General features: G+C 44.7%; 3 protein-coding genes across 11 annotated transcripts; 1 reads left to right on the top strand and 2 right to left on the bottom strand.

Annotated features, from left to right (window-relative positions):
- Positions 1-631: 631 nt before the first annotated feature.
- Positions 632-8,134, bottom strand: BCL2L15 (BCL2 like 15). Of its 5 annotated transcripts, none has more exons than XM_033092605.1 (5): positions 7,999-8,134; positions 6,579-6,731; positions 6,137-6,264; positions 3,311-3,535; positions 632-2,695 (listed from the first exon to the last, which is right to left on the bottom strand). In XM_033092605.1, the coding sequence occupies exons 2-5, from the start codon at positions 6,700-6,702 to the stop codon at positions 2,678-2,680; spliced, it is 495 nt and encodes a 164-aa protein (XP_032948496.1). In that variant the 5' UTR covers positions 6,703-6,731; positions 7,999-8,134; the 3' UTR covers positions 632-2,677. The 5 variants fall into 5 exon arrangements, 4 of the variants coding, with proteins under 4 accessions (XP_032948496.1, XP_032948495.1, XP_032948497.1 ...); XM_033092604.1 differs by lacking the exon at positions 7,999-8,134 and adding an exon at positions 6,883-7,570; XR_004421542.1 differs by lacking the exon at positions 7,999-8,134 and having other exon boundaries at positions 633-2,150; positions 2,623-2,695; positions 6,579-6,876.
- AP4B1 (adaptor related protein complex 4 subunit beta 1) lies at positions 7,999-20,441 on the bottom strand. 5 transcript variants are annotated; one of them, XR_004421541.1, is made up of 12 exons: positions 20,179-20,330; positions 19,800-19,989; positions 18,152-18,376; positions 17,564-17,694; positions 17,068-17,215; positions 15,955-16,451; positions 14,763-14,846; positions 13,963-14,066; positions 13,005-13,212; positions 12,509-12,790; positions 10,463-12,245; positions 7,999-8,104 (listed from the first exon to the last, which is right to left on the bottom strand). XR_004421541.1 is itself a non-coding variant. In XM_033092600.1 (12 exons), the coding sequence occupies exons 2-12, from the start codon at positions 19,910-19,912 to the stop codon at positions 11,907-11,909; spliced, it is 2,031 nt and encodes a 676-aa protein (XP_032948491.1). In that variant the 5' UTR covers positions 19,913-19,989; positions 20,179-20,330; the 3' UTR covers positions 11,497-11,906. The 5 variants fall into 5 exon arrangements, 4 of the variants coding, with proteins under 4 accessions (XP_032948491.1, XP_032948489.1, XP_032948488.1 ...); XM_033092600.1 differs by lacking the exon at positions 7,999-8,104 and having other exon boundaries at positions 11,497-11,951; positions 12,052-12,245; XM_033092598.1 differs by lacking the exons at positions 7,999-8,104; positions 20,179-20,330 and adding an exon at positions 20,423-20,441 and having other exon boundaries at positions 11,497-12,245.
- Positions 20,442-20,473: 32 nt separating this feature from the next.
- Positions 20,474-26,213, top strand: DCLRE1B (DNA cross-link repair 1B). Its single transcript, XM_033092602.1, has 4 exons — positions 20,474-20,982; positions 21,548-21,713; positions 22,067-22,249; positions 24,671-26,213. The coding sequence occupies exons 1-4, from the start codon at positions 20,794-20,796 to the stop codon at positions 25,747-25,749; spliced, it is 1,617 nt and encodes a 538-aa protein (XP_032948493.1). The 5' UTR covers positions 20,474-20,793; the 3' UTR covers positions 25,750-26,213.
- Positions 26,214-27,102: the final 889 nt, after the last annotated feature.

Here is a 27,102-nt window from a genome sequence, read left to right on the forward strand (position 1 = left end):
CTTCAGTTTTCCTAGGACAGGGGGGCCTAGCAACAAACACAACACCCAGACCAGAGAGCGGACCAGGGTAATCCCCAGGGGCACCATAGCCTCTATCTCAAGACACCAAAGTATACTTGGAGCTAGATTCACGTTCTGATGTTTTATAGGCAATACAGGACAGAACACGGAGCTGGTACGGCTAAGAGGGAAAAGAAAGGAGAAAAAGGAAGCTGCTGGCCTCTGACATTTACCACTCAATTTAATTTTCCCAGGTTCATTGAGATATAATTGACATTTAACATTGTCTAACTGTAAGGTATACAAAGTAATGACTGTGTGTGTGTGTGTGTGTGTGTGTGTGTGTGTACAGGAAAATGATTACCACACTTTTTGGGGGGAGGTGAAAACTTTAAAAATCTCTCTTAGCAACTTTCAAATACACAGTACAGTATTGTTACCTATAGTCGCCACGCTGTACATTATATCCTCAGAACTTTTTCATCTTATACCGTGTTTCCTCGAAAATAAGACCTACCCTGAAAATAAGCCCCAGTTAAATCATCAGCCAGACGGACACATTTAGTACGTGACGACAATGTTCCAGAAGATGACATGACTGTATTTGAATAAATGTAGATTGTTGTACATGAAAAAATAAGACATCCCCTGAAAATGCACCCTAATGCGTCTTTTGGAGCAAAAATTAATATGAGACCCCGTCTTATTTTCGGGGAAATGTGGTAACTGGCAGTGTGTACCATTTAACCACTTCCCCCTATTTCCTCCAGTCTCTACCCCACGCCCCAGCAAGCACCAATCTGTTCTCTATTTCTGTATCATTCAGTTTAGACTGAGAATCAGTTCAAAGGCGTAGACAGAAGAATTTTATTTCATGAACAGAACAGCATTAGTCAAAGTAAAACCTGACTTCGCCTAAGAGGTCAAATACCACAAAACTACCATGTTGAGTTTATAGTAATGGAAGGGACAAAGGAACACATCAAGCATCTTAAATTGGTAGCAAAAAGCTAATTTCTACTAAAGAGAAACATGAAATCTCATTTCTGCATTATCAGCTTATTGTGATTTATCCAAGAATAGAGGAAATAGCCTAACTTGAAAAAGTAAAAATTTATTAACAGTGCTGCATCTTTATTTCTGTGCATTTAAGGGAGCCAGATGGCCAGCTGGTTGAAGGGATGGGATGTGGTTAGCTCTGTAAACTTCTGCCAAAGCCATTCACGCCACTCTTCAAGGCTTTTCTTCCTGACAAGCAGATTTGAGGGCTTATGGGTGAAGGAGTCTCTACTGGATGGATCACCACCTACTAATCTGAGATTGTGAAGAACTATTATGAGATCCACAGAGCACAGAAGCCATATGCCTTGCTTCCAATCACCTCCAAGCTCTTGTGGTAGGGCCAGGGAAACAGATACCCTATCTGGATGACTCAGGAGTCACAGAGCTCTGATTTGCCAAAGTCCTAAAGAAAGTGTGGACTATGCAAAACTAACACTCAGAATAAATTATGAAAAAACAGTTATTCTGTCTACAACTATGTTTGACAAGAAGTATCAGGATTGCAACAGAGTTTAAATTATTTGAGGAGAAATGTCTGCAAACTTAAATGGCCAGGTAGTAAATATTTTAAGCTTCAGGGGCCATAAGGTGTCTGTCATCTGTCATAACTACTCAACTTTGCCGCTACAGTGCTAGAACAGCCATAGATAATATATAAACAAGACAGTGTAGCCACATTCCAATAAAACTATTTACAAAAAAGGCAGCAGGCCAGACGTGGCCTGTGGGCTGCAACCTGTATTCTAAAGTGATGGTTCCCAAACTCTAGATGTACATTAGAATCATGTGTGGAACTGGTTAAAAAGCTGGGGTCCTAGGACCCAGCCCACCCCTACAGAATCAGAATCTCTAGGTACAGGGCCTGGAAATCAGCCATTTATAAGCCCACAGGTGACACGTGCATCACACTTTGAAAAACACTGTGGTATGCAGCTAGCTTCACCTAAGCTGAGCTGGCCCTCCTGTCCTAGAGGTGGGTCTGCACTTCCTGCTTCCGGTGGCAATAAAAATGCAGTGACTGTTTTCTCTTTCTTTGGCCTTTCTAGTAGCAGAGCAGATGAACAAACTGCTATTTTTCACTTCCAACCCTGAAAATGCATAAAATAATTCTGATCAGGTGAAATTAACATGAAATTTAGGTTATGAATTTTTTTTAAAAATCCTCAACTTAAAATAACAAGATTTCCCAACCAAAAATCTTCCTGAAATCCTTTAGACTGAAAAATTAGTAGACAAGATTTGCACCAACCACAGGGTAACTCTGAAAGACTAGCTTACTGGATATGCCCTTGCCCCCCAAATCTCCAGCAAACGCCTGTCCTGGTGCCTGGAATTCCACTACTAACAAGTCATTGCTTTTTGTCTGGAGGCCTTTGCTTCAACAGAATCTCATTAAAACTCACATACAAACAGAAAGTATAAAAATCTCTGCAGACCTCTGGGAGCTGCTCCCAACTTGAACACTCGGTAGAAAATAAATTGTTCAGCTAAGTTCAGTTCTGTCCACAAGAAAAGGGCTTTTTATTTGGTTGTCTGTTTGAATGACCAGAAATCAATCACCTGATCAGTCAAAAGGAAAGAGAGGTTCAGATTGGGAAATGGCTCCACGTCTTCTTCAGCTCTCCAGATTTTCCTAGGAAGGACAATGAATATCCTACAGTCAAAGGTATGGTCATCTGGAACTCCCCAGGGAAACCAGGAATGATGTGCAGGTACCCCTGGGGAACGCAGCCCTGACCACGGCTTCTGCTGATCCTGGAAAGGTGAGTGCTCTATGAGAGCAGATATTCTAAGGATGACTCACTCAGTCCTGGGCTTAGAATGCTTCCTCTAGTTATCACCACGGCAGATGGCACTAATCTTTTTTTGTTAGATAATAGTAAGATGATTCTGAACTGCCTCAACACACAGCCCAAGATGTTAGGGAAATTTACCCGGGAACAGAGGGAAGCCAGGCTGAGATTAGAGCTCCACCACCAATACACTTTGCAGATGTGCAGGAAGTGGAGATTAGCTGTATAAGGGCAGCAGCCCACACTTTAGGCAGCATGACTCTGCAGTCCAACACCCACAGGCTGAGCTTCTGACTGTTCCTCTTTCCTGTGGCATTGTCGGCAAAATAGGGAGGCCTGTTTTCCTGCTTGGTTTCCAACTTACAGGAAGAATCCTGAATTGGAGTCCCAGGTGTTATCAGTGCCTGGCATTACCAGCAAATGCCTAGCCACGCCAGGGGCCCCAACATACTTACCCAACCGCCCTGGCATTGGACGAACTCCCGGATGGCACTGTTCCCATTGATCATATTTGTCACGGAGATGGCCACCTGCTTTGCCATTTTGGGAGCCATACGGATCACATGTTCAAACAGTTTCACCGACACGGCCAAGAAGGCTCTCTCAAAAGCAAGGCTGGAATCCTGAGCACACCAGGTACTGCTGAGAGATTTTACTGCTTCCTGAAGTACAGCCCCTGACTGGGGAGAGACACAGGGCATATCAGTGGGGTATAAATGAAAGGTACAAGAGGCTGTCGGTATAGGAACCCAGACAAGAAAGTGTTTCCCCGAGAACGGCAAATGAGCCACAGTTGTATCTGAAGTCATCCTAGGGAGTAAGGAGATGGATAGACTCTTCTCATTTTACTATTTTGTTCTTTATTGTAATGGGTGTTAGAAAAACCAGAAGTAGCCCATCACGATTTCAGATATTATTGCCTAGAATGAACCAAATGATTAAAAGAAAAACGAAAACATTTGAAAGAAAAATATCAAGTACATGACAGTACAGGTCAAATTGTGAAGGAATTGCTTGAATGACTGAAGTCTGGGAAACTCTAAAGTAAAAAAGTAGATTACCTTTTTCTCTTCCCCCCAAAAAATGTGGTCCAAAAGCCAACAGATAGGGCCAAGCAAGATCCATGGTATTTGGATAAAGTAATAAAGTATTTGGATCTAGCTTACTGGATAAGGGGGCCCCATGGTGGTCAGAGCAGGGAGTCAGAGCCCAGACAGGCTGAGAAGGGCAGCCACATGAGGGTAGCTAGATCTTGGTGTTCCAAATACGGTTCTCTAGTAAAAGAAACCAGAGCTCCCTGGAGACTGGCTGATTTCCAGCTAGGGCTTGGGAAAATACAAGCTCTTTTGTCAGAAACCAAGGAAGTCCTCAGAGACTAAGAAGGACGTGCTGAAATGACACAGTCCAGATTGAAAGAACTGCCACGGGTCAGAGCAGGGACACTGTGAGCATTCAAGTAAATAATGAGAGGAACAGACTGCAACCCATTGAATAAAGCAGGAATTCATGAGTCTATATTGATGTAAAAAATAAATGAATAGATTGAAATTTTGGTAAGACATGGGATATTTACATGGTTTCAAAGTACCTCCCTACAAAACACTTATTGACTACAAAGGGGAAATGATTAGCTTTACAGTGGAGAAGCCTGGCAGACACCATCTAAGCGATTAAAGTCAGCACCAGTAGTGGGAAAAACCGAAACCTGTGCCACTTGATAGGATGCAATGAGAACACAGCAATACTTCTGTAATATTCCTACCGAAGGTCCATATCCTGAGTCCATTCAAGAGAAAACATCAAACCCAAGGGACATCTCACAAAATAAAGGGCCTATAATTTTCAAGTTTCAAGGTGATGAAAATCAGTGAGAGACTGAGCAACTATTCCAGATTGAAGGAGACTAAAAGGATGTGACAGTGAAATGCAGTCTCTGATTCTGGCCTATATCTTTCTATGATGAATGACATCAGTGGGACAACTGGCAAAAGTTGAATGGGATCTTAGGATGAGATGAAAATGTACGAATGCTAACTTCCTGATTTTGATGGTTTAACTGTGGTTATATAAGAGAATGTCCTTGTCTGAAGGAAATATAAAAAAAGGATTAGGGGGTGATGGAACATCACGTTGGCTACTTACTCTCAAATAACTCAAAAGGGAAATTCTTTGTACAATACACGCAACTTTTCTGTGAGTTTGAGGCTGTTTCAAAAATATTTTTTTAATTAGAAAAGTAGATTCAACTATCAGCTACTTAGGAAAGCTTCGGTGCAAGCAATTGGGAGTCTAGTTCTACCTGAATGTAGAGTAGGCACACCACCCAAGTTGTATTCAGTAAGACGAATAATGCATTAATGGTTCTAGAATCAGTCTGGGTTCAAATCCCAACTTCATCACTTATGGCATTAACCTAAATTACTTGTTTCCCTAGATCTGTTTCCTTCTCTGCTTAAATGGATATCAAGTAGAAAATACTTACTGAGGGTGTATTATGTATCAGACACTATTCTAGACTGTGTGAATACGAACAGTGAACAAAACGGGTTAGCTGTTTGCCCTCACAGTGTTATGTGCAGATGAGGAGAGGTTGTGCTACAGATAATAGTTTCCATAATACCTCATAAAGTAGTGTAAGGGTTAAATGAGATAATAAGTGTAACGCATTTAGAATACTGCCTGGCACATGGTACGTGATAAATTAATATTAGATGTCATTATTGATATTAACCAGCGACATCTTCTAGAACATTGTCTGTGGCCTCTATATCCAATAGAGAGTCCAAGTACTACTGCCAGTCATCAGCATTCTAACGAACAGCCAGATAGGCCCTGGTGGATTACTGTACCATTACCCCGCAATGCACCTGTCCTTCCTGTACATAATTTCATTGCTGGAACTTGGAAGAAAAAAGGAGGCCCATGTCCAGAAAAATAGGTATTAAAACAGGTGCATAAAAAAGTAATTAAAGCACCTTAGCAAGAATAAAGTGCTAACGATGTGCTCTATGCCACAAGGCACAGCTCCAACGAAAACCAAACAAACAAGGTGAAGGTTGATCCGCCTGTGCCACAAGCTTTCCATCTCAGTACCACGGAGGTTTTGATTAACTCCTTAAGAATTAGCAATTAGAGAATTCCTGCTGTACCTCCTTGGATAAATGTATATAAGACCCAAATCTTTCACAGGACATTTCTAGTCACACTCATACAGGGGTAGTAAGAAAAGGGGTCTGGAATAGAAAACCAAAGCAGCGAACAATAGAAAGAAATAGGAGAACCTTGACCTGCCCCTGACTGATGTCCGCGATGATGCTTTGGGCTGAAGCTTCCAGTTCTCCGTTGAACTCGTCCCCTAACATCCGAAGGCGACCAGCAATGATGGCCACGTCAAAAGAGCAATCCTCTTCTAAAACAGAGGAAATAAACAGAGTCACATTTGTCACAATGCTTGAAGGGAGGGCAAGTCCCAGGACTCAGGGATTTGGAGAAAGTTCTCTAGGTTTTTAAACAATGTTGGCATTGTTCTCTTCCAAGAACAATGTTCTGTCAGTACCAATGGTCAGAAAATCTCCCTTTCCTGAGAATCCTTCCCTTCCATGAAGACTTCAGGCTTTGCTGATATCTTCGAGTTTTGCCTTTGGAAACTTGAGTGGAAATGAGAAAGCATACTTCAGACTCTCCCACTGGCCTGCAATCACCACCTCAGGCCAGGAGACTTACCTGAGTCTGTTTCATCGCAACAGTGTAGGCTCCGCCCAGCAACCTGCGAGCCAGTACCTAAGAAGTCGGCGAGTAGAAACTCCACGATGCATTCTGTTTGCTCTTCAAAAGTTCGGGGGCTCATTTTAGACGTTTGTGTTGAGTTTTGCTTTTCTACAAAACAAGCAGTTTTCAGTTCAGCAGGAAGTCCTCTCCCTCTCTGTCTCCTAAAGTTCCCTATGGGACATAGGGTCCTGGAGCCTGGCCCACCACTTTGCTTCAGAAATAGCTGCTCAGATTAAGTGAGGCTCTCTGAAGGACTTACCCGCACAGAACTGGGAGATGACTGAACACTTTTAGTTCCTTGTCTCAGAACCACTCCCCAGTTAGTATCTAAGATTAATGAATAACTTAGTTCGACTGCCAATTTTCAACTGAATTAGGATTGAGGAAGAACCTCTTGAGTAATGTCACTTAAGAAATACTTCCTGTATGGTATAGGGTAAAGAACGAAGGTTCGTAATAGACAAGCATTCAACTCCTGATTATGGCACGTATTTGTCATAATCATACATTGGTTATTTATTGAGAACCCACACGGAAGGAACTATACTTGGCACTACAAATAACACACAAAAAAATGACATAGACACGGTTCCCATCCTCACAGAGCTTACATTTTAGCATGAATGACGAATATTCAATGATTAAATCACAGTTTCTTGTGTTTATTGAGATACAGAGTGATCAGAGTGTGTAAAGGGAAACGAACCGAGGGGGTTGGAAGCCTTCCTGGAAGTAGTAACATCTAAGACGAGCTCTGAAGGACAAGTAAGATTTATTAGGCAAGAGGAGGAATGAGGCCATTCCAGGTGGAGAGAATGGAATATGTAAAAGCTGAGTAGGTGGGGGAAAAAAAACAACCACTGGGCATTTGAGGAACTGCAAAGGGAGATACAGTGGTACCTCGGTTTTCAAACGTAATCCGTTCCGGAAGACCGTTTGAGTTCTGAAACGTTCGAAAACCGAGGCACGGTTTCCCCCTAGAAAGTAATACAAAACGGATTAATCCGTTCCAGACCTTTAAAATCAACCCCTAAAACTGCAAATTTAGCATGAATATTACTATCTAATGATACCATAGATCCATAAAATTTACGGCGTTCATAAACCAAAATGGTCGTCCACGGAGACGTTCAAAAATCAAGGTACCACTATAATACAAAGCATTTCACAGAGAAATCGTGAGGACTAAGGTAATGTTATGTGGAATGACCCAGCAGGATCTGACATGCAGTCATTGTTGAAAACGTCTTCCTTTCAGCCCAAGGCCTAATGACCAGAATGAAAAGGACCTGGGATTTACAAACAGGATTAATTAGGATTTTCTCAAAGGGTTGGACTGTCATCGTTTTACAAGATCTCAGGATTGGGCACTTACCCACAGAGGCTGCCTTCGTAAGGTAGCTACACCTATATTTTGGGCTTGGGTCTCAGAAGCAGCATTCAAACCTATCAGCCCTTCCAGAGTATTCCGACCTGGTGAACTAATAAGAGATTCAAGTATCAACAGTAAGTCAATTGCTCAGAATGGAATTTCTATCTTGCAACATAATCATAGCCAGTCTTTTATTTTCTGCTCCATTCTATAAAAACAAATCATCATAAATTGCTTGGGACTAGGAATAGGGATTATGCAGCTGAAGGGCCATTGTCAGTTCCTATCCCTGGGACTGAAATGTCAGTTACTACTCAGTAGCCTTCAGACCGCTAAGGTCAGAAGGTCCCTCAGAGAAAATTCTAGACCACCTTCCTTTCATACTACAGCTGGCCACTGACAATTTAAGGATCACAACAAATACATTTACAATGTACTCCCAAAATAATATACAAAAACAAAAATGTGTGTAAGAGGCCATCCGACTGGTATAGAACAGCTTGCCCCAAGGTTAAGCGGTATCAGTCAGCGGCAGAAGAGAAATTTAAAACCAAGTCTGTCTTACCTCAGAAACCTTTTCCCACAATAATAAACCACCTTCCTCATTTCACTACTGATATGCTTACACGCAAATGCCATCTGTCGAATCTAAACTGGACTCCTTTGCATTATCTTTGTGATCAACATTGTGAGGCCACAGAAGCAGACTATGCTCTCGTGGTCAATGTGGGGTCGACTTTCCTCCTTCGTTTACCTCTCTTTGGACCTTCAATGTAGCACCCTCCCAAACCATCCTTCCCCCCGACCTCCCGCCCCAGCCCACCTACCCTTCACTCTTACAGTTCTAGTACCGTTCTCCTAAATATTACTGAAAAATGAAGCCAGAAGTTTTTCACTATTACTTGCTTCTCTTGCTGCTCTGGCCACAGCAATGTACATCCTTCTTCCAAAAGCCTCATCTCATCGTACCATGGGCTCCAAGTCCAGGGTCTTGTTATCTGCCCCCGGTCTGCATGAGGATGGGAGCCTCAGGTATAGCTCCTTCAGTGTGGAGACCTACAGCTAAGTTCTTTGTCTCCCCTCCCCAAACACCCAAAATATGAGACAGGGACAGAAAACGTGTAACAGAACTCCCATTCAAAAAGGGGGGGAATGGAGGCATAGAACAATCACTGGTCCATAACAATAAAATTATGATCAGGAACTATGCAAACGATTGTCTATGCAATGTTCCAAAACACCACTGTCATTGGTGGGTACTCATTATGTGTATGACGTTCTATTATCCATTCTAAGAAAGACATTAGGAACGCCATCTTTCTAAAAAGCACAGTATCAATTACCGTCGTGGATTTTAAAGCATCTAACTAACATACCATATCATCAAACCATATGTCCACAGAGGCTAGAGAGAGCTCCTGAGGGGAGGAATAGTAAATAAATAACTACATGGTACACTGCAGCTTTAGTCATTTTGCTTATAAATCAGTAAAACCAGGCTACAATTAAATCAGTTCTTCACTGAGATCATCTTAACATTGTATTTTCAAAAGCAACAGTTTCATATTCTGCTATGCCCCTTGCATGACAGAAAATCAACCAAGTAGAACTTAATTTTCTAAAAGCTCCAATAGTTGGGATTATTTTAGTAACATTTATTCAATTGCTGAGCCATACCTAACTTTCTTTAGGTCAACATTTCAATTAGTCTCTAATTTTTTTTAAAAGTCAATAGATTTACGTAGTTTCTACCACCTACATCCTGTTCCCTTGTAATACTTTATTTTTTTTCAGTTACAGTTGACATTCAACATTATTTTATATTAGTTTCAGGTGTACACCAGAGTGGTTAGACAGTTACATAATCTATTCAGTGACCACCCCCCCACCCCGACCCCCATTAATCTAGTGCCCTCGTACACTTTAAATTGGCAGCACTTGACATTTTGGTTTAACTGGACAAGTCAAAATATGGAAAAAGCAATTCTGAAGCTGTTCTGGTCCCTCTACTTTCAGTCCCTGGGGACCCAAGGTCTAGATCAATCGTTCTCAATTGGGGGTGATTTTACCCCCCAGAGCACCTCTGGCAATGCTGGAGACATGTTTAGTTGCCACAACTGGGGGTTCTCTTGGCATCTAGTGGGTATAGGCCAGAGATGTTACCAATAGCCATCCTACAATGAACAGGAAAGCCCACAACAAAGAATGATTCGGCCCCAAATGTCAATCGTGCCACTTTTGAGAAACCCTAGACGGAATTCCATTATTTTCTACATAGTTGACACAATAGAACACAACACAGTTCAAATACCAATCCCCAAACACCATCAGACTCTAATTACTTATAGCCATTCATTCAATAAGTATTTATCAATAATCACTATGTGGCAGATATTATGAAGACAGATGGAAAGAAAGACAATCTTGTCCAGAGGGAACAATCAACTTACAAAACCGAGGCCCTTACCAGAAAATTCAATGCTGTCTGTTACATATTCCTAATGAGAGCCTCATTGTGAGAAGTGATGGGGGAAAAATTACTTGAAGGATATGCGGTCCACCTCCGTATCTAGGTAACAGAAGTCCTTGAGTTAAGCTGTGTGATATTTGGAGCATGTTATCCTAACTCCTTGAAGAAATCCTCTCACTAAGCTCCATGTTCAAAGTCATGTGCTGTGTTCACTGAAGAACACCGTAAGAAACAGTCACATGAAAGTAACTTCCCATGGAAATTGTGTACACATCAGTCAGTGCCACCTAGGTGAAGCTACATGTGAATTTCTTTTAGAAGTTAGGTTTGGAATGTTTCTTCCTCTCCGATGACAACTATATAATTATTTCTCTTCACTCTGACTGCCAAATCACTTACAGAGCTAAATCCGAGGCTCAGCTATATCAACTGTGTAGGCCCTTAAGCCTGAACATTTGTGTATTTCCCCATCCCTAATCCAGCTGGTCTTCACTGGTATTGTCATCTTCCATGTTCTGGATTCTCTAGTTATTTATACTTTACCACAATTTTATTAAATCTGTTCTTGCCATAAATTGTTTCAATTATAAAATGTGGTCAGGTATGAATCAAGTGAAGATTGAGGCCGAGTGACAAGAAAGGAATTACAATAGTACTGCTAGACACATGCACTGACTGCTTTCACAGCTTGAAGGAGATCCTTCCGAAGGCAGTGAGGCTCACAGAAAATGTCCTGGAAGAGCTCATGACTGAGCTGAACGCTGACTTAAATAAAGGAGATTTGAAGGTGAGGCAATGTTTTCAGCAAGAAATGAAAGCAGGTGCCAAAGCACAGAGGTTAGACAGAGCTGGTACATTCAGGAAAATGCAAGTGGTTTGCTTTTGTCAGAACAGAGGGTGTTTGGGGGAGTGGTGCCACATGACACTGAAGACTCTGAACTTTGGCCTAAGAAGCAGGATTAGAAATATGAGAACAGTCAGGAGTTTACTGCAACAATCCAGGGAAGAAAAGACGACCCCCACAGACTCCATCAGTTTCCACACACATCAGGCATCTTTAATCAGTCAAATGCCCTAAAACTGATTAGAAAAGAATCCCAATCCTAGCCTCACCCCCATTCCCGTCCCCTCACCGACATGAACTTTTACAACATCACCTGGAAAAATGGGGTCATTCACCAATAGGTATGCGAGGAGTGAGTCAATGGTCTTTGGACAAAAACATGAGATTCGTGATTCCCAGGTTTCCCATTCTCCTGTGCATGTGATAGTATCTGGACTTACAAGCAGCTCCAATGAGGAAAACTAAGGAACTGAGAGCTACTCATCTCTCAGGATAGGCATCAAGACTGTTAGGATTTTATGTCTCCGATTGTTCCAATCACAGTTTCTAATACAGAAATAAAACTGCTCAGGGTCTCCGGCCTCGCCTCACTTTGTTTCACAGAGATCTGCATTTCCAAGCTCTCGGGCTCCAACAGCAGCTCTGTTAAAAATAGACAGCCAGTGTCCTCCTGGGCACTGAGGTAGGCTTTCCAAGGCTGAGCCCCCGCCTTGCTCACTGCGATGGTCTGGATGTTCACTACCTGCAGAGCCATCTGGAGGGTGTCGGGATGGACTGCTCCCTGCCAAGGGACCACTTGCTGATGGGCCACTTTGAGGCTAAGCCAAGTTTTCTCGAAATACTCAGCAGTGAGCTGGTGATTGGGGACCAGCGTGAGGGCTCCTGAGTCAGGGAGTTCTTGTGCCCTCTCCTTGTTCTCTTCAGGAATCAGGGGTCCTAAAACAGTCAGAAAGTTTGTGTAAGAGATGCTCTTAATCTATAGGGACTACATTTTCTATCTAGATTACCAAAAGTATACAATGTGGCTTTCATCTTTAGATCAATGGCTTACATAGCCAGTGATGAACTTTCTTGCTCACAAAGCTTCAAATTCAGGCAATAGTCTGAGATATAGCGAGGGTACTCTATTTTCTACTCGTTGTTGGTCGTTGCAAAAGGTAACGTTTCATGCCAAGATATAAAGTAAGGACTATTTTTACCTGATGTGGCGAAGGATGCAGTGTTAGAAAGGTCTGGGCCACGACGCTCTGTCCCCTGGCACGCACAGATGGTTGCCCAGCGGGCTTTGCCGTATACTGGCACCAGTGTGTTGAAGTCTGAGGCCCAGCTATTCACAGGCTTTTCTGCCTGATCCTCCAAAAGTCTAAGAGAAGGGTCAGATTTAGGGCTGCACAGGATCCGCTTAACTTCCTCAACGCCAGCTAAGAGGAGGCGGTAATAGAAGAGACCTCGGTCCCGTACTGCCATGTCCTTTTCTTCCTCTGAGGTAAGACAACAGATGAGTTCATTAAAAACCAAAACACTCTTCTCCTACCCCTGTGCCAACCAAAACAGCAGGAAAAAATGGAGGGAAGAAACCCTAGAAAACTCTGACATTTTCTTCTTGCATCCCAGACAGGACTCTCCAAGCAATGAAAGTGGTGGGAATTTGCAGTATCGGTCATGGCAAGTACTGTTTCCTTCGGAAGAACCTACCTATGCTGTAATGTAACAGCCGTCCCAGCATGTCCTGGCACTCAGCCGGTCGCGAGAGGAAAAGGCGCAGCAGTGCAGTGAGGAGCTCCATCTTAACAGCTGGGAATGTCTCTGACTTCACGTTGTCGACGAAGTCTTCGAACACATAAGGCGCATTGGGAATTCTTTCCCCGTGGACACCAAGTAGCCAAATAAGTGCCTGCTTCCCCTGGGGAATGAAGGCGTAAGAACAGGTGCTCAACGTTTGGCTGTCCAAAGAGTCGGCAGCACACAGCTGCAAGTTTTGCTTTTGCCCGAGTGTTGGCAGAAAAGGTATCATCACTTATTAATTTCAGCTTGCAATGTAGTGATCCCACCTACTACACTCGCTACAGCAAATAGGAATGAAATTGTACTCCACAAAACGAGACTAAAGACGCTCACGGACTATGCTGATGAAGCAATGAGGCTTCCTCAGCTTTGGAGCTTCTTCACCCATTTGGCGTTTAGTGGTACAGTGCAAGCCACAGAAAATTTTCTCAATTACTTCATGAGAGTGGTGATTAACCTGGAGTGCACGTCAGAGTCATCTGTGAGGCTTCTTAAAAATACATGGGTCTAGGCCCACGACTCCTGAATGTTTACGTCAGTAGACCTGGGTGAAGCCCAAATATTTGTGAAAATTCCACAAGTGATTTTGATTTTCATGCCAGCTGAAAACTCCATGGTCTAAATCTCTGACTCAAAACTGTTCCAGAGAACAATGGTATGAAAGTTATTTGTAATAAACACCATAGATAAATCCCAATGCTTTTATAATTCATATCCCAGTTACACCTAAAAGAGAATCAGAGGTGGCAATCAATTCTAAGAACTTCCACTTCAGACACTGGGTAGAAAGAACAATTCGATCCCATTTCAGAGAGCAGGGTCCCAAGCATCCCCCTCCGCCGAGAAGTAAAGGAGAATCACCGTCTACCTCGCCATCTTGAATGATCTCCTCACAGCCGGGCAGGGCCTGACACACAGCTTCTGTACACTGAGGACACAACCAAACCAGATCTCGGAAAGTCTGCACCACCACTACAAACAGCCCAGGACATAAGAGCACAAGATTAGAGCCTCCAAGCAGGAAGGAATCTTGAAAAAAGTCGTACGTTCTGACAACACTGCTAGGTGAATTTCTGTAACATGGGTGTTGGACAGGGTGGTCAGTGATTACCTGGGAAATGTCTGATGTGGGCAATAACTTAAGCGAATGTCGCTCTAACCAGATTACCATGAGGATAAACGAGCTAATGTATGTGAAAGCACTTCGTAAAACGTAAAGCTGCCTGCAAAGGTGAGGTAGTGTTGTTGTTGAATGACACCCTGAAGACAGTATAAATGGAGCCACCGGGGCTGGAACTACGGTGAGCCCAGCAAGGTGCCGAGAGTGTAAAATTTAAGAGGACACAGAGGGTTAGCACTTGCATGAACCTGAGAGATCTTTGCATTCAGGCACTTTGCTTGTCTCACCCTAGTCCCAGCCACTGGAAGCCACTGCTTACAGCACGCTGCCATTCGCAAAACCAGGAGTAAAGGTGGGGAAATAAGCAAGGTCATCTAGTATAGTCTGTAGACTCGCGGTAACCTGAAGACTCTCTACCCTGTTAGAGCTTCATACAGATCCTTTGCTTCTCTGATGGCTACAGATGACGATGTAAAGAACAGTTTAAACCTCTATGTTATTCAGCAACAAATATTTTTTGAGCAAAATCCTAGAAAGACAGCCATTACCTGTGGTGATGTGCTCTTGCCGTAGCCCCAGCAACTCTGTCAGAATCTGCACGCACTGATCTGTGTAGGTCCTGGCAATGCCACCTACCGAGGGAGGGAGAGCAGAGGAAAGTGTTAAGTCAAACACTAGCACCTCCTTCTAAAATAATTTCCCAGCAGCCAAAGCCAAAGAGGACCAGAAATACCTAAACAAATCACCCCTTCCTTGATGAAATAAGAAGAATCTAAGTTTGTTATAAAGGGAACTTTGGTAAAAATGAATCCGTTTTTTTTTTTTTTTCATAAACCACTAGAAAATCGGAAGTTCATGCTAGATTGAAAACTTTGAGTAACAAAGGTCCGTATGTGGCAACCAGATAGGAAGCAGCATTTGCTGCAATGCACGTGCACAGAAATATTCCTGCTGGGGACACTTGACAGCATGCAGTCTCCTGGCTGCTGGATTTCCACTCTTCTCTTTGTTCCCTCTTCTCTTTGTCCCCCTAAAAATCACCATACTTTATTCTTTACAGAGCGTTCCTTCTCCTCCTCCACTTGAAGCCCTCCCGAACTTAGCTCCCCGGCTGCTTTCATTTTGGCAGTCACTCTAACTTTTTCAATTCCAGACAGAATAGTATGAAAGTCTGTTAAGATTTAGGATTTATTCTGTGTTCTCTGTACTCAGCACAATACATAGCCCATAGTAGAAGCTCAATAAATGGCTGGTGAACTGACACTGGACTTTGAGTCAGGAAATCTGGGGTCCAGTCCCAGTTCAGTAACTATATGACCTTCCGGCCATTTAATCAACTTTTTGTGCCTGAGTTTCTTTATCTTTAAAATGAAGCTAATAACACTTGTCTACTTGTCCTGATAGCCTCACAAGAGAGTGGAAAGATGACGAATGTGAGAGCATTTTGGAGAGTACACAACAAAAGGCAATAGAAACTGTATAAATTTTAAGTATTACAGTTTGAGTGACCCGTAGTCTCTATCCTGGAAGATATGGCAACAGCAGGGTGGACCAAAAATAAATAAATTAACTAATTAAAAAAACTTTCCTCCCTTCCTTGTTTGTAGCCACTGCCCCAATTCTCTGGTGCATGGTACTTTGTCTCTGAAGCCAGATTCCTTCCCTTCTGCTCTCTGTGGTCCCACGGCTTTCTCGCTGGGTGGTCTAGGCTCTCAAAAAGGAAAAGCAGCAGACACCCACCTATGGCAAAGATGGCCGCCTGCGCCAAGTCGGCAGACACATCGGTGCAGTACCCTCGGAGCTCCTCGAGTACCTGCTGCACGTTCTCGTCGTTCACCAGCTCACACAGCACCTCCACCTTCTGCAGCTTGATGTAGTGTGGCTCCGAGTAGGAGCAAAAAAACTTCTTGTAGTGGCTGCTAAAGTGGCCGGGCAAACTACGCAGGATCTGGCGCACGTGGCAGAGGGCAGCGAAACAGAGCTCGCGGCTCTCTGAAGAACAGGCGGCCAGCAGAGGGCCCTTGACGCGCACGAGCACATCGGTTTGTACGTGGGGAAACTGTTTGGCCAAGATCAGAAAGAGTTTGGTGGCTCCCATCACCACCCCTGGGCTACTGCTCTTGAGAAAGCTGTCCAACAGGTTGAGGATGTCAAACAGCTCCTCCTCACTGCGCGGCTGGTAGCGTAGCAGGAAGTTCAATACTTCGGCCTGGCCCCACTGGTCCAGTTTTGACATTCTAGCCCCAAAAAAGAAAAAAGTGCTGTTTTAGCAACAAAATTAGGACCTGCCAGTCGTCTGTTCTTCATAATAAAGGAGAATCCTTGAAAACTGGCTGTGCCATAATCGAATTATTCTTTTCACATACTATTTAAAGTTCCCACAAAGTAGACTATTAATTCCAAGACGAGTTTACAGTACAAATGCACACTCAACTAAAACCAAAGACATGAGCCCCATACCCTAGATCCAGACCGTCTACATTTTAAGAGCAGTAAGTGGCTTAGTTTGGAGGAACATGTTGACTGCAGATGAGAACAGAACCTATCCCTACAGGATGTTGCCTCCATTTCTCTATTTCACCAAAAAAAACGAAGGCAAATATTAGGTTGGTACAAAAGTGATTGTGGTTTTTGCGATTATTTTTAACCTTTTAAACCGCAATGTGTGTTGCACCAACCTAATGAAAGAAATTCTCTCAACAAAATTTGAGGGAATTAAGAGCTATGGTTCACTTTCTCTCCTACTCTACAGAAGTTGTTCGACACCTCTCTTTAATTCAACACATCAACAAAATTCCACTAGGATCGAGATCTCATCATAATAAAAAGAGCACCAAGGTGAGGCATCCAAACCGATTTAAGAGATGGTGGGCAATAGGTTTATTGATGACAACGCCGCCTTCCTGTTTCAGAATTTCCTCTAGAGACCTCAGGCAGTTGACCACAACGATAGGGTCCTGGTCACGCAGCAAACTATATAATTCATTTACCAAGGCACCATCTATAAAAGAGAACAAACACCTCCGATTCAGAAGGAAAGCCTCAGGGTCACAGGGATAGAGCCAGAGTAACGGCTCCAAGCAGACAAAGCTGCAGTTCTCTGCTACAGAAATCGCAAAGGCCCATAACCAAGTCAAGGCATGTTCTAAGTAGCTAAGGCAAAGGATCTCACCTGGGCCCCAAAGAAAGGATTTCTCTAATCTCAGAAAATACCAAGCCCTGCATCCTCCTTAAAGAGACATGCACAGAAATAGGGCTACATTATTATTTTCTACCAAGGCTACGTAATATTTTACAAATGTGCAAGGCCAAATAAGTATTGATCAGGATGGATTACACTGAAACTTACCCACTTCAGATTCTCCGTGAAGATTATGCATCTTGGCACAACCAAGGACTGCCACCCTCCTGACGTATGAAGCCTTATCCCGCAGACCATTGAGAACAGGCTGTTGGATATATTCCTGCACACCCGGCATCCTAAGCAACACATCCGAGAGTCAGCCAGATCCTGAAATACTAGTTTTGACACAATTCAGCCCCTGTGCACTTAACAGAGGATTTAGGAGATTTTTGAATGTGCATCTATAAGATCATGAAGAATTGGAGAAAGCCGCTGCCAAACTTAAAAAGCCGTATTTGACTTTTCATTTGGAATAATGCTGCATCGGCAGCAAGAAAAAAACATACATAAATTGTTTAGATATCTTCAACCAAAACCAAAAACTATTTCACCTAGAGAATGGAAAACTCCCTTTAATGAAACCATATGATACAGCTTTTTAAGCCAAAGCAATGGCTGAAAACTTGAGTTCAGGTTTCAACAGTGTTTCCCCCACTATGAAGGAGCTCACGTAGACTGTCATTACTGAAAACCTGCCCCATGACCTCCAGAATTCATCAGCCACTAAGAAACAGACAGGAAAAGGATGCTCACCTGAGACTACACATACTCCGTAGTGCCAGCCCTCGCACCATTGGGTTGGGGTCCGAACAGTCTTTGCAGAGTGTATTGATGGCCAGGAGAGCCAGATCTGGTTTCAGGGGGGCATACGTGCACATGTACAGATAAACCAACTTCTTCTGAACGATATCTACAGTGGCACTCGCCTTCACCATTTCCATGAAAACACCAGACACGTCCAAGCCCTGAGTCATGTGCCTGAGACCAACACATAAAGCAGCAAAAAGTAAAATACCTCATTCCCAACCTACAACGGAGGGCATTTTATTTTATTCACGTCCTGGTTATCCAACTCAATTGTGATCTCTGAGAGGGAAGCAACCAGGTCTACCTTGTCTACTATATTACACAAAACACCAAAGGCCTGCAATAAACGGCCTTCTATTTATTCAAAGAACACTTATTAATTTCTAGTATATTTCAGTGAAATTCAGCTTTTACACTCCAGGGCTACACTCTGGGGACATAATCTTGAAAAAGGCACGGTCTCAGATCTCTAGGAACTCAGTGTCTACTAAGGAGCCAGACAAGACCACCACGAATTACAGTACGCTACATAAGTACTATGACAGAAGTCACAGAGGCAGTGAGGATCCAGAGATCTACTACTGCCAGGAAGTCATACAATGTTTCTACAGAGGAAGTAATACTTTAGCTGAATGAGCAGGAGCTCACCAGGCAGGTGTGATAGTACATGCTGTGAGGTGCGTAGACGCGAGCAAGAATGGTCCAATTCTTTGGAAAGTCTGCAGGCAGCTGAGTTAGCCCAGTGTCCCTTGGGTGCTACGATAAGTTTGGACTTTATTCTGTAGCTCACGGTTCCTCAAACTATGGTCTCCTATAGGAATCAGATGGGATATTTGTTTAAAATGCAGATCCCTGGGTTCCATCCCGCCGTACTGAAATCAGAATTACTGGATTGGATGACAAATTTGCGTTTTTTAAAAAAGCACCCCAAAGGACTCTGGTGCACAATGAAGCTTGTGATCCACAGGAGGCCAGACATGTTATGTTTAGATTTATACGCTGGAAAAATCATCCTGACTGAAATGAGGAGGCAATGTGACCTACTAGTATGCTACGGCAATTGCTTTGGTAATGAAACCAGGACGGGCAGCAGTGTCGAAAAAGGGGGGCGGGGGTGGGTATTTAGAACTATAAATCCATGCCATCTGACTTGAGAAGTGAAGATCAGGTGTCATCAAGATTGACTCCCACGCTTGGTCAGCTAGGTGGTGACATTCGTCAACACAATCGTAAGTGGAAGAGCAGGTTTGGGGAGGGGGAAGGATGTGGGTGCTATTTTGCATGTCTCTGGAAAAATATCCAGGTGGAAATGCCCAACAGGCAGTAGGATGTGCGGGTCTGACGATAAAAAAGGAGGTCTGTACTAGATATATTTATTATCGGTCTGAGAGTCAGCAGTGTGAGATATGGATGAAACCACCCAGATGAATAAACGAAGCCAAAAAATAAGTCTCACAAGGGAGGCTGAGATGGCACTCCAGGGAAGCAGGAAAACCAAACGATAGCACTGGCACGTGTGCAAGTTCATTTTCCCACGTGAGGTGAGACAGCCCCGATGGGACCCCAGCGGGGGAGTGAGGGCGTCGGGTGGTACCTAATCACTCGCTGGATGACATTCCGGTAGCGCAGCCTATCAGCCTGAATGTGAGGGTTGCACAGAGCCTTCTTCAGCTCCTTGACCACGTCCTCGGAGCCGAGGTACGGCATCTTCTCGGACAGGCCCGGGGCAATCCCCACAGCCCCCTAGGAAACTCGTGGGCTCCTTCCAGCCCCGATGTAAGAACCTGGGTAAAGGAAATGTCAGTCAGAGAAGAGACTACAGCCGTGACCTCGCCCCAGCCGTGGCTTCCCCAGGGATGGGCCACGCTCAAGCTTCGGTCCCCTCCGCTCCCCGGCGGGCCCCACCCTAGGCCCTCCGGTTCCTTCCGGGACCTGCCGGCCGGTTCGCTCCACCCACAGGTCTCTCGCACTACCTTTAGGCCCCCCGCTCAATTCCCAGCCCGGCAGCCGACCGTCCGCAGACCCCTCCCTCTCAGTTCCAGCCTTTGGGGTGCCTCCACGCGGTTGCCGTCACGGATAAGCCAAAGGACGCTTTCTGCGGAAGTCCCGCCTCCTCTTCGAGAGACCACGCAGAGCTGCTGCCACTCACCCTCTCCCAGAGAGCGCCGAGCGGAGCCTGGGCCCCGACCTGTGGGTGCCCTTCCCCCAACCTCTCACCTCCGGGCGCAGCCGCGTAGCTCCCTCTAGTGGAGCTGCAGCGGACGATCGGAAATCGGCTGCTTCGGCCTGTCTCCGCCCGGCCGCGCGCGCTTTGAGTGGAGGGCTCCGGCTCCCGCGCGCGGTTAGGCATGGCGCTCTACTGAGCGACTTCCGCGGCGTGCGATTCCACCCCCGGACTCCACTAAGCATGAGCACTTCCTTCTTTTTTCTGCACATTCTAGTGACTGATTCCTCTTTGGGCTGGCTTTCCCTTAGGTTCTCTGGGCCTGTTCTTGCCACAGCGTGACTTTTTTCAGGGCCGTTGTAGGAGGCTCACGCAGGAGCTCTATTCCTATGAAGACCCCATTGGTGGTTCCAGCGCCGCCACCATGAACGGAGTCCAGATCCCCCATACGCCCATCGCTGTGGACTTTTGGAGCCTGCGCCGGGCTGCTTCCGCACGGCTTTTCTTTCTGTCCCACATGCACTCGGACCACACCGTGGGGCTGACTAGCACCTGGGCCCGACCCCTCTACTGCTCCCCAATCACTGCTTTCCTCCTGCATCGTCACCTACAGGTATGGGGGGGCTGGAGTCGGCCTCCGAGCGCTGGTCTAGGGATCAGGGTGGGGACTGCCGATCTGTCACTGCCTTGGAGTCCTATGGACCAGGAGGGACTGATTGTTACAAATGCGGGAGTTGGAACCCAGAATTGCATTTTTAGCCCAGGATAGAAGTGTGGCTTCCAACTGGCAGGCTGGGATGTTACAGCTGTAAGTTAGGGAGATCTTCTAGTCCAACTAAGGAAACTCGTTCCACCTTTTCACATAAGCTAGGCCAGGATTTCCCAAACTTGCGGCATCACAAGAATTCATCTAATGTTTTGGGTAGATATACAGATTCTCCAGCACTTCGTCTCTTCCCACTTGCGATTAAGTAGATAATAGCTGGTGCCGGTCCTGGAAATATGGTTGGAATTTTTAAAAAAGATGCCCCAAGGTATTATTATGATAAGGAAAGTTTGAGAATCGCTGTCTAGATGGTCAGCATTCCCTGATTTCGGAAAGGGATAATTTCTGGGCCAGGGAGGTATCAGGGAGGGGAATCTGTGTTGACGGGATGACCAATTATTTATTTCCTCAGGTATCTAAGCAGTGGATCCGAGCCCTGGAGGTTGGTGAGAGCCATGTCCTGCCTCTAGATGAAATTGGGCGAGAGACCATGACCGTAACCCTAATGGATGCCAACCACTGCCCTGGCTCTGTCATGTTTCTCTTTGAAGGATACTTTGGAACCATCCTCTACACAGGTGGGCCTCTGAAGGGGTCCCTCCTACCTTCCCCACTTAGACACTACTTTTCTTGAGCAGCCTTAACTCATAATAGATGTCTAGAGGTCTCCTAGCTTCATTCCATGCAAGCATTCCATTCCATTCCTTAACTGAATTCCCACTCTTTAAGGGTCCAAACCTTGTCATGAGTATGAAAAAAACAGGAGCAAGATGGAGACATATCCACAAGGAAGCTGTACTCTACGTATTTGTTCAGTACCAGACTCTAGGATAGCTTTCCACAGGCCAGTAAGCAAATGCCCATCTGTTGTTGGAGAGCCTTGTGTTTTATACTTTTGTCTCTGACCCTCTGACACCATATATTCTTTCAGGTGATTTTCGATATACACCATCCATGCTAAAGGAGCCAGCCCTGAGCGTGGGGAAACAGATCCATACCTTATACCTAGACAACACCAATTGCAATCCAGCTCTGGTTCTTCCTTCCCAAGAAGAAGCCGCCCGCCAGATTGTCGAGCTCATTCGAAAGCACCCAGAACATAATGTAAAGATTGGTGAGTAGTTTTCTTTCCTGTTTTTTTCACCCACAGCTAGTACATCTAGGTTTGGGGGCAGATGGGGAGTCCTCACATCTTTTAAGGCTTTGTGCAGCTCTCCCGTTCTTCACGAAACCTACCCTGACCATGTTATTTAAAGTTGCCACCTGTCTACCATCCCTACGCTCACAGCCCCCACTTCTGATCCCCTGCATCAGTTCGATTTTGTTCATAGCACTCGTCACCTTCCCACATACTCTGTGTTTTAATATGCTATTGCTATTGTCTATCCCCACTTCCCGTGGCACGCACACACCCCAACATAAAGTCCTTGAGAGCATGGGTGGAGGTGGGAAGAAGCCTTGTGTGTTTGTAGAAGAGAAGCAGCAGCTAGTGTGACAGGCACACAGTGGGTGAGGAGGCTGGAATGGCAGGAGGGGCTGAAGTGCTTGTAAGACTTTTTGAACTTGATCCTAAATGCAACCATTGCTCTTAGGACAAAGAGCTTTGATTTCAGTAACAGAGGGACAATAGTGCACTCGTCACCTTACAAGGGATTCCATCATTTACGTATTTATTGTATTTAGCTTTTATTATCTGCCTCCTCCTGCTAGACTGTAAGTTCCACAGTGGCAGGGCTCTTTGTTTTACTAACGGATATATCCCAAATGCCTAGATTAATGGCTGATGAGGCATTCCATAAGTATTTGCTATGAGTGAATGGAGTTTATCAGTATGTAGATATTCAAGTCAATGTTGTGCTTAAAATTAGATACACTGAAAACCCAACCGTATGCTTGTTCTAGTAATTCCACAATAGTACAAGACATTTTGGGGACTCTTCTTTTGGAATTGCCTTTTAAGATAGTTTATGAAAATCAATTATTGTTTTTAAAAATGTAATAGATCTAGTTCTAAATTTTTTTATTGTTTACAAAATTATAATAAATCCACAAAAGGAAAAAGATTTGCGCCACGATGAATATTTTAAAAGTATATGCCCCATCTCTGGAAGGAGTTTCAAAGTAGAGTTAAACAAAGTCATTGAAAAAAAATTGTACACCTTCCAGGGTGGCTACCAGATTAATTGAGAAATATCCCCTCCTCTCAGGACTGCTAACTATTCTTAGAGTTTTCTTTTCTTTTTAATTTATTGGGGCGACAATTGTTAGTAAAATTACATAGATTTCAGGTGTACAATTCTGTATTACATCATCTATAAATCCCATTGTGTGTTCACCACCCTATTCTTAGAGTTTTCAATGCAGAGTTTTCCCAGAGAAGCACAGCTGGCTAGGAGGGTGCTGTAGTAGGGCTTTATTAATTTTGCAAATATATAATAAGCCCCTCCTATGTGCCAGGTATTCTGATAGGCAATGGGACTAGAAAGATGAATAAAATATGAGGGCTTACAGTCTAGTGGTAAAGGACCTAGAAGAGGTTTAAAAAAAAGGTGGGGAGGGGGCGCAATAGGGAGAGAGAAAAGAAAATCAGCTATATTCGTGCCATGATGAAGAATCAGGTAGATATAAAAGAAGTATAAGTTGTTTAAAGGAGTTCACAATCTGGTTATGGACTTGAAACATACCTCCAGAAAAGGCCTGAAAACAACTGTGAAACAACATCTCCCATATCTGTTACCGTAACCATTACCCAAATTCAGGCCTCCCTTTTTTTCTGTATAAGTATTGTGTGGGTTTCCTAACTGGTACTTCTGCTTTCAGTGTCTTCTTCTCGAGACCATTGAATAACACTGCTGCCACATTTTTTCCCCCCAACACCCTGATTATATTATTCCTGTGATTTGAATGAGCCGTTTTCCTGCTTCAGACTCTTCAGTGGTTCCCCTTCACTTACAGAATTAAGTCCACGCTCCTTAGCAGTACATAAAGGCCCTGTATTGTATGACCCCTCTTAGTGGCATTTCTTATCAGTACCTTCTTTGTACTTTAGTAACACCAAACTGACCTCTCTCCAAATGTTCTCTACCAGGTTAAGTTGGACCCATCCTTTAAGACTTAGCTCAGTTGTCATTTTCAGGAAACTTTCCCTCTGTCAATGGGTAGATACGTTTCTGTGCCCTCATCATGCTGTGTGAATGTCTCTAATTAACATTGCCCTTAACCACGTGATTTCTGGGTTCCCATGTCGATTAGCTCCTTGAGGACTGAGACTTTTTGTTTTCACACTGCTTAACACTTGCTAGATACTTTCCTTTGTTGAACTGAATGAATGAGTGGATTCTGTGTTAACCTCCCTCTACCCCATTCTCCATATATTATAGCTCAGCTCAAATGCCATCCTCTCCCTGATGGACTGATTGCCCTGTTAATTTTGTGTATTTTTGTTAACTGTTTGGTTGAAGTATTAGGATTTCCTGAGAGCTTCATTCTCTTCCTATTCTTACTTTCCCCAACCCCTTTACCATTCATTATTCAGGACTCTATAGCCTGGGGAAAGAGTCACTGTTGGAGCACCTGGCTCTGGAGCTGCAGACCTGGGTGGTACTGAGTCCTCGGCGCCTGGAGCTGGTGCAGCTGTTGGGCCTGGCAGATGTTTTCACCATGGAGGAGAAGGAGGGCCGCATCCACGTCGTGGACCACCTGGAGATCTGCCGTTCTGCCATGCTGCGCTGGAACCAGACCCACCCGACCATTGCTGTCCTTCCCACAAGCCGGAAAATCCACAGCTCCCACCCCAATATCCACGTCATCCCCTACTCTGACCATTCCTCCTTCTCAGAGCTCCGTACCTTTGTCGCAGCGCTGAAGCCTTGCCAGGTGGTGCCCATTGTCAGTCGGCAGCCCTATAGGAACTACTTTGAGGACAGCCTGAGCCCCAGGCTCTCTGTGCCCCTGGTTCCAGCCTCTGTACAGCAATACATGAGTTTCTCCTCTAGAAAACCAAGCGTTCTCTGTCTGTTGTTAGAAAGGAAGCTAAAGAAGCCAAGAACCCGGGGTGTCGTGTTTGAATCCCTTGAGGAAAATGCTGATCAATCTCTAGCTGTCAGTGACTCAAAGAGGGCGGAGAATGAGGACCTTTCTGGGAACCTTGAGAAGCAGCCCTCCCACCATCCTTTGCGGATCAAGAAGCAGTTGTTCCCAGAAGTCTGCAGCAAAGAATGGGATGGGGCAGTCCCTTTCCCTGAGTCCCAGAAGATATTGACTGCCCCCTTGGGCTTTTCAATGCACTTAACATCCACAGATGAGGAACGTCTCTCTCCGGAAACGGGACAGGAAACTGGCGTAGGGCCCCACTGGGTCCCCAGAGGAGACATTGATGGCTCAGCAGCATCAGGGAACCAGAGCACCTGGAGGGGCCGGGATTCGCCCCTGCCTCAGAGCAGCAACGCAGCCCCTCTGTTGGCTCCTGAGTTCAGGGGCTTAGCACTAAAATACCTTCTGACTCCAGCGAACTTTTTCCAGGCAGGCTTCTCTTCCAGGGGCTTTGACCAGCAAGTGGAAAAATACCATAAATCCTTGCTGAGTCAAACCTCGTTTGATCCAACATCCATCTAGCTTTGAAGACAGTGGCTGAAGGCTGGTGGGGAGAGTTTGGTCAGGGCCTTACTTTTCTATCTTCACAGGATCCTATGGGCTCACCCTAGAGCAACACTTCTGAAAGTGTGTTCCTTGCACGCCTGATGCCTATGGAATCCTTAGTTTATACTTGACAGTGTTTAAGAAACACTTTTAATTATAACCTCTTCACACTATGAGCACATTTAAGGTTCTAAGAAGGCCTTCAGTAACTTAATCTGTTTACATTTGTTTAACATGGTATTTTGTCAACTTTTTTGAACGTGCATTCCTTTTATGTGGCTGCAGAAAGATAAGAGTCTGAATCAGAATGGCCCAGGTTAAAAAATAAAAAAAAAATTAAAAACAAAGATAAAGGAGCGGCCGGTTAGCTCAGTTGGTTAGAGTGTGGTGTTAATAACACCAAGGTTGCCGGTTCGATCCCCACATGGGCCACCATGAGCTGCACCCTCAAAAAAAAACCCAAAAAAACAGGTTATTCCCCATTGTGATTTTATGTGTCATGTGCCATTCTCCATGTCCCCTTCTCCCTTTTTCTTAGATAAAAGTCCCCAGGTAGTTCTGTTTTTTAAGTTAGGCACTCTGGTGCTGGAGGATCAAGTGGTGATCCAGGCAGCACATTCCAATCCAGAATGTCACTGACTTGCCATGACCCCATCTAAGTGACTTCCTGTTTCTGCCTCTGGGAGAGAACAGGAAGTGATGAAGAGCCTTGGAACAGGGGAGAAAAATTCCACCTCTCTCTGCCTCCCGGAGGGTTTGCAGTTAGTGTCACTGGGGACCTAGCTGGAACAGAACCAGCTGGGGGATTGGGCACCCCTCACCAACGCAATACCTGGAACCAGGCTTAGGGTAGGACAGGCCTCCCAGCCGTAGAAGGCCCTGACTTTGACTGAAATAAAGTTACAAAAGATCAAATGTGCTGCCAGATATTCCTGATTGTTCACATAGCTGGGATATTTGCTGCTGCCCCCCCGCCCTTGGGTTGAGTAGGGAGCCAGAGCACACAGCCTGTTTGTTTTAGTATCCAGGGCAGAGACCAAGGAGCCAGCTGGTGGAAGGGGCGGGGGCATGCAGTTCTGCCCTGTCCTGCTCACGGCCTGACAAAGTGCCAAACCAGTAAGCAGGACAGCAGATCCCACAGGCTCAGAGACGGCACAGGCACGTGGAGCTGGGCACGTGGATAAAAACTGCTTCAGCATGGAGCCCCGAGGCTTCGTAAGGAAGAAGCCTCTGTTTCTGGTCCAGGAAAAACAGTTTTCTACTTTTGGAAGAAGATATGAAGAGTTAAGAAAGCAAAATAAGGCCTTCCTCTTGGGCAAGCTGTACACA

Source organism: Rhinolophus ferrumequinum, chromosome 22 (assembly GCF_004115265.2).
Source record: "Rhinolophus ferrumequinum isolate MPI-CBG mRhiFer1 chromosome 22, mRhiFer1_v1.p, whole genome shotgun sequence".
NCBI lineage: Eukaryota > Metazoa > Chordata > Mammalia > Chiroptera > Rhinolophidae > Rhinolophus > Rhinolophus ferrumequinum.

Bases quoted from the DNA above. Each gene is read 5' to 3' on its own strand.
- AP4B1 (XM_033092598.1), bottom strand. From the start codon at position 19,912: ATGCCGTACCTCGGCTCCGAGGACGTGGTCAAGGAGCTGAAGAAGGCT. The intron at 17,216-17,563 runs GTAAGTTTCAGT...TCTCTTTTATAG, and splicing joins TCACGGAGAATCTGAAGTGG to ATGGTGCCTTGGTAAATGAA. The intron at 13,213-13,962 runs GTAGACGGTGAT...TTCATTCCCCAG, and splicing joins AGATCATTCAAGATGGCGAG to GGGAAGCAGGCACTTATTTG.
- BCL2L15 (XM_033092605.1), bottom strand. From the start codon at position 6,702: ATGAGCCCCCGAACTTTTGAAGAGCAAACAGAATGCATCGTGGAGTTT. The intron at 6,265-6,578 runs GTAAGTCTCCTG...CCTCTGTTTTAG, and splicing joins TTGCGATGAAACAGACTCAG to AAGAGGATTGCTCTTTTGAC. The intron at 3,536-6,136 runs GTTCTCCTATTT...GTCTCTCCCCAG, and splicing joins TCAGTCAGGGGCAGGTCAAG to TCAGGGGCTGTACTTCAGGA.
- DCLRE1B (XM_033092602.1), top strand. From the start codon at position 20,794: ATGAACGGAGTCCAGATCCCCCATACGCCCATCGCTGTGGACTTTTGG. The intron at 20,983-21,547 runs GTATGGGGGGGC...TTATTTCCTCAG, and splicing joins TCCTGCATCGTCACCTACAG to GTATCTAAGCAGTGGATCCG. The intron at 21,714-22,066 runs GTGGGCCTCTGA...ATATTCTTTCAG, and splicing joins TGGAACCATCCTCTACACAG to GTGATTTTCGATATACACCA.